Genomic DNA, 5873 nt, shown 5'->3' with positions numbered 1-5873 from the left:
GAATATATTCCTTAGCCCCAACCTAGACGAAAAATAAAAAATGCACCGAGGAGGAATGCAAACAAAATGGACAAAAACATTTACCCGGAAGGGTGTGTTTCAGAGTTTTGAGGAACTTCAGAGGTCCAAAGGGCTGGAGAAGAACGACTTCTTTAGATATCTGCAAGTTAGGTCCTAATTCAATCTCTCCCTTTACCAGATTTCGGACAAGAGGATTTTAAGCGAGGCATTGTTTCAATAAGTGATCTACAAGTTGGTGCAGTGCTGACAGGCCGGGTGGACAACACTGCTTTGTTTGGAGCTTTTGTAGACGTTGGTGTAGGACGCTCAGGCCTCATCCATAAGAACAAGATCACTCTGGACAAACTACTGTACCTGCCAGCCAGCGGCGTCGCAGCTTGACTTTGGGGCCTGGGGAGCGTGTTGAGGTCCGGGTCCTCAYTGTTGATGTCCAAAGGGGAAGGATTGGGCTGGACCTGATCAGGGTCCTTCAATAGATTCACATCATCCCTTTCTGCATTTATGTTACTGGGTATGTCAAAATAATAAACATGCAAGGAAAATAGATGAAACTGTTTATTTTCTGATTACATAAATTTTGGATCTAAACTGAAATGCTTCCTAAAAGTAAATTAAACACATTCACTTTACCCAGAAATCAGTTGGGACGATTGGGACAGTTCATTGTTTTGCAGTCTTACATGTTTTCAATAAGTGTCTGTGATAGGGGTGGGAGAATGTCAGGATCTATGGTGTTCCAGAGGGAGCTGAAAAGGACTGTGAATCCATGGCTGCATTTGTGGAAGCTCTAGTTAAAGAGGGGCTCGGTCTGGAAGACATCCAGCCGGACATGCAGATTGAACGAGCACATCGGGCGCTTCGTCCGCAGCCACCGGAGGGAGCTGCGCCACGGTCGATCGTGGTGAAATTTCAGAGCTTCAAATATAAAGAGCTGTTCCGTAAGGCCTGGCAGCGAAAAGGATTTATCTGGCATGAAAAACGAATAAATCTGGATCATGACTATCCACCAGCCATCCTCAGAAAGCACAGAGAGTATACGGAGGTTCGGAGGGTCCTGAAGGAGAACGGCGTTCCATTTCAGACTCTCTTCCCGGCGAGGCTGCGAGTGAAACAAAGAGGGGACTAGGACCTACGACACCATAGAGGAGACCACCGAGGACCTGGCTAAAAAGGGCTACAAAGTTAAAGTCATCAGATCCCCAGCTACCCTGAAGGAGCAGATTGAAAGATTATCCTGGAGCAGGAAGGAGGGGAGGAAACAGAAAGGCTCCTCCGGTCCAGCAAGAGGAGAAAACTACAAAGAGAGACTCCGGGCTTTCAGAAGAACATCTCCACCTGCGACCTGAGGAGTCCTTCTTTCCCCCTCCTGGTATCTTCCTCTTAGAGATAAGTGTATAGAGGGCTGTCTTAAAGATGATGGGATTTTATAAAGGTTTGTTTGGGGTCTGCTCTCATTTGGGCTGCCGCCACCTATAAGGGCCCTCCTTAACTTTATGGGAGGTTTTTCCCTTCTGGGCCTCTTCCAAGAAGCTCAACAGGGTCTAATCAACAGACCCCTGCCTTGGATGCTGAACATGTTCTGTTTTGTTATGGTTCCTGTTTATATGTTTACTTTTGGTTTATTTGTTTATATTTTGCTTATGTCAGTTCTAGTGAGTGGTGGGGGAGTTTCAGGGTCATCAGTGACATGGGGAAACACTTACACAAATGGGGAAGACACAGTTAAAGGTGGCTTCTTTCAATATAAATGGCATAAATAATCCGATTAAGAGATGGAGAGTATTATCTAAACTCAGGAAGGATAAAGTTCATATAGCAATGTTACAGGAATCCCACCTAGATAATTCTGAACATGTCAAACTGAACAAGATGGGGTTTAAATCTGTTTATTTTTCTTCCCAAAGCTCCGGTAAACGAAGAGGTGTTGCAATTTTAATATCAAGTTCCCTGTGCTACGAACATGTTGCAGAACATAAAGACAGGGAGGGTCGTTATATTTTAATTACAGGAAAAATAGATGGTGTCCTAATAAGTTTTATTAATGTCTATGCCCCACCTGGTAGCGACTGGTCATTTTACAAGAAAATTCTTGAATTAGCAGTAACAAAATGTCAAGGTGTTAAGATCTGTGCAGGGGACTTTAATATTAGATTAAATCCAAATCTGGACTCATCGAATGGAAAAACAAACTCTAAAAATATCAGTAAAAGAATGAAAAATATGATGGATGAAGTGGGATTAGTGGATGTATGGAGGGATAAGAACCCAACCAGTCGTGACTACACATTATTCTTCTTCATACAATGTATACTCAAGAATAGACAATTTTTTCATGTTTAAAAAAGATGTGCATAGATTGAAAAATTGGGAAATAGGATCCAGTTCAATCTCAGACCACAGCCCGATCTATATCTCCCTTCATTTGGTTGAGAAAAGCAGATCCACCCTCTGGAGGCTGAATATGAACTTATTAAACAGTTCAATCTTTAAGGAGAATATGAAAACTGAAATCATACAATACTTGGAAGAGAATGATAATGATGAAGTGGGTCCGGCAATACTCTGGGATGCTCTAAAGGCTGTAGTCAGGGGAAGAATAATAGCCTTTTCCTCCAACGAAAAGAGTATTAGACAACAAAAACAAACTCAATTGGAAACAGAGCTGAAGAAACTCCAGAAAGAGCATTCGAAAACCTTAAAGAGGGCAATAAGAGCTAAAATTGAGTTGGTGAAAAAAAGAACTGAACAACTTAAACATACAAGAAATACAAAATAAACTTCTCTTTGCTAAACAGAAATATTATGAAGCAGGGGGTAAATCTCTGAAGCTCCTGGCATTTAAATTACGAAAACAGCAAGCTGATAGAGCTATTCACAAAATAAAGAATATGTATACAAATAGGGTTGAAACAAACTTAGAAAAGATTCAGAAGTGCTTTAGAGATTTTTTCCAAACTCTATACTCTCAACCCAAATTAAATGATGAACAGCAAATGGACACATTTCTTTCCCAACTCTCCCTGCCCAACATTACAGACGGGCAAAACGAACAATTAATATCAGAGATAACTGAAGCAGAATTAAAATCAGTGATTAGAAAGTTGAAAGGAGGGAAATCTCCAGGAACAGATGGGTTTACCTCTGAGTGGTACAGAGAAATGCAAGATCAATTAATCCCTGTTCTAGTAAGAGTTTTCAACAATGTACTAGAAAAGAAAATAATCCCTCCTTCGTGGAGAGATGCCACCATTTCACTAATCCCTAAGGAGGGAAAAGACAAGAAGGAATGCGGAAATTATCGCCCAATAAGTGTGCTAAATATTGATTACAAATTATATACTGCCATAATCGCACAGAGATTGGAAAACATCCTGCCATTGATAATACATAAGGACCAAACAGGCTTTATCAGGCAGAGACAGACAGGATAACATCAGGAAAACCCTGCATATTTTAAATCATGTAACCCAACAAAAAATAGAGACTCTTGTACTGAGTCTAGATGCAGAGAAGGCTTTTGATTCAGTCAGATGGTCTTTACAAAGTTATGTCCAGGTTTGGATTCCACCAGACCATAATAGACGTAATCGCATCTTTATATGATAGACCATCCGCTAGGATAAAAATTAATGGAGACCTATCTGACCGCTTCACTCTGGAAAGGGGTACGAGGCAGGGATGCTGTGTTTCACCACTCCTCTTCATTGAGCCTTTAAGTCAGTGGATAAGACAGAGGACGGATATAGCTGGAGTTCATATGCCTTCCGGAGAACAAAAGTTGTCATTGTTCGCAGATGATTTACTGTTGACCATAACAAATCCAGCTGAAACCCTACCTACACTCATGGGAGCGATCGAGGAATATGGTTCGCTTTCGGGTTACAAGATAAACATTACCAAGACTCAGGTTTTAACAATAAATTATAACCCACAAAACAATATGAGGAGTCTCTTCAATTGGAAATGGGATGCAGAATCCATAAAATATTTAGGGGTCACATTGCCCAAGGATCTTTCCAGGATTTCTGAAGTCAACTATGGGCTCCTAATTTCAAATCTGAGATCAGACATGAAAAGATGGAGTCTGATTCCTTTTTCAAATTTATACTCAAGAGTTGAGTCGGTTAGAATGAACATTCTCCCACGCTTCCTATATCTGTTTCAGTGTCTACCTATTTTGATCCCAGATGGGCGCTTCGTAGAGTGGGAAAGAATAATATCGCAATATATCTGGCAGGGGAAAAAGGCACGAGTGAGATATAGCACGCTGCAGTTAAAGAAAGAGAAAGGTGGACTAAGGCTTCCTAATCTACAGGTCTACTACCTTGCAACTCAATTAAGACCAGTGTTTTGTCTTTGCTCTCCATCTTACAGTGCTAAATGGAAAGATTTGGAAAAAGCAACAGTGGAAGGAATACCTTTAATATCAGTACTAACAGACAAGGACTTACAAGAGGGGCTGAGTTTACCACATGGGTCAATAATATACACATCATGCTGGATTCTTGGAATAAGGTCGTTAAAATGTGTAAATTGGATAACCAGATAAGAATACTCAGATGGTGTGCCTTTGACTCAGCTTTTAAACCAAAAAGGGCTGATGGAAAATCTAGAGGACGGATCCAAAAAGGATTAACCACTTACTATACATTTACCCGGAAGGGTGTGTTTCAGAGTTTTGAGGAACTTCAGAGGTCCAAAGGGCTGGAGAAGAACGACTTCTTTAGATATCTGCAGGTTAGGTCCTACTTCAATCTCTCCCTTTACCAGATTTCGGACANCAGGCCTCATCCATAAGAACAAGATCACTCTGGACAAACTACCTGCCAGCCAGCGGCGTCGCAGCTTGGCTTTGGGGCCTGGGGAGCGTGTTGAGGTCCYGGTCCTCAATGTTGATGTCCAAAGGGGAAGGATTGGGCTGGACCTGATCAGGGTCCTTCAATAGATTCCCATCATCCCTTTCTGCATTTGTTACTGGTTATGTCAAAAATAATAAACATGCAAGGAAAATAGATGGGGAGACCGGTGACGTCACCTTCCAAGATGGCTGCTTGAGCCGACTACTCCTCCGGTAAATCTTAATTCGACCCCCATTATTTGCCAAATATAACGAAAAATGAGTAAAATTGAGTCGGTAAGGGGGTCTAGAATGGGGAAAAGGACGGAAATAGGAAAACCACGAATGAAGACTTAGCACAAGAAAGAAAGACGGCAACTAGCTCACCAACTCACCAGCACCTCGACGAAGCTAATGCTAATCAGCTTCCCGCTGACGCGACAGAACTAACGCAAATTCTGGGTGAGTTACGGGACTTTCGAAAAGATATGAAACAACAGTTCGATGACATTAAGTCAGAACTCATCAACGTACACCGGAAAATTAAGGAGACGGAGGACCGAGTTGATTCGATGGAGGAGCGGGCAGTGAACATGGAGCYGATATTGAGCAAGATGGCCGAACTAATTACCCAGCAACAAGAAAAACTGCTCGACCAGGAAGGGAGATCACGAAGAGAAAACATTCGGATATACAACGTGCCAGAGGGAGCAGAAGGATCATCGGTGAGAGATTTTGTGGAAAAATTACTCAAGGACACCCTAGAGCTCGAACCAAGTATGGAATTGGACATTGAGAGAGCCCACCGAGTGCTGGCTCCGCCACCGGCTGGGGACAGAAACAACAGGCCAAGATCCATTGTTGTTAATCTTCTCCGCAGCAGAACCAAGGAAGAGATTTTACGGTAAGCGTGGGGGAAGAAAGGTGTACTTCTACACGGGAAACCGATATATTTTGATCATGATTATCCTCCCACAGTGCTGCAGAAACGTGAAGAATACTTGGAGGCTAAACG

The 5873-nt window shown here is 42.2% G+C and overlaps 1 protein-coding gene across 1 annotated transcript in view; it reads left to right on the top strand.

Annotated features, from left to right (window-relative positions):
- Positions 1-5873, top strand: part of LOC106534163 (S1 RNA-binding domain-containing protein 1) — a gene marked incomplete at its 3' end in the record, with an annotated part of 55002 nt that extends 49129 nt beyond the window's left edge. The window contains 2 exon segments of the mRNA XM_014030714.1: positions 200-331; positions 4806-5873. Of these exon segments, the coding sequence (XP_013886168.1) occupies positions 200-331; positions 4806-4966 (293 nt within the window).

Source organism: Austrofundulus limnaeus, unplaced genomic scaffold (assembly GCF_001266775.1).
Source record: "Austrofundulus limnaeus strain Quisiro unplaced genomic scaffold, Austrofundulus_limnaeus-1.0 Scaffold1105, whole genome shotgun sequence".
NCBI lineage: Eukaryota > Metazoa > Chordata > Actinopteri > Cyprinodontiformes > Rivulidae > Austrofundulus > Austrofundulus limnaeus.
Note: the sequence above shows the minus strand (reverse complement) of the source record. Positions and strands in the feature narration are given on the sequence as shown.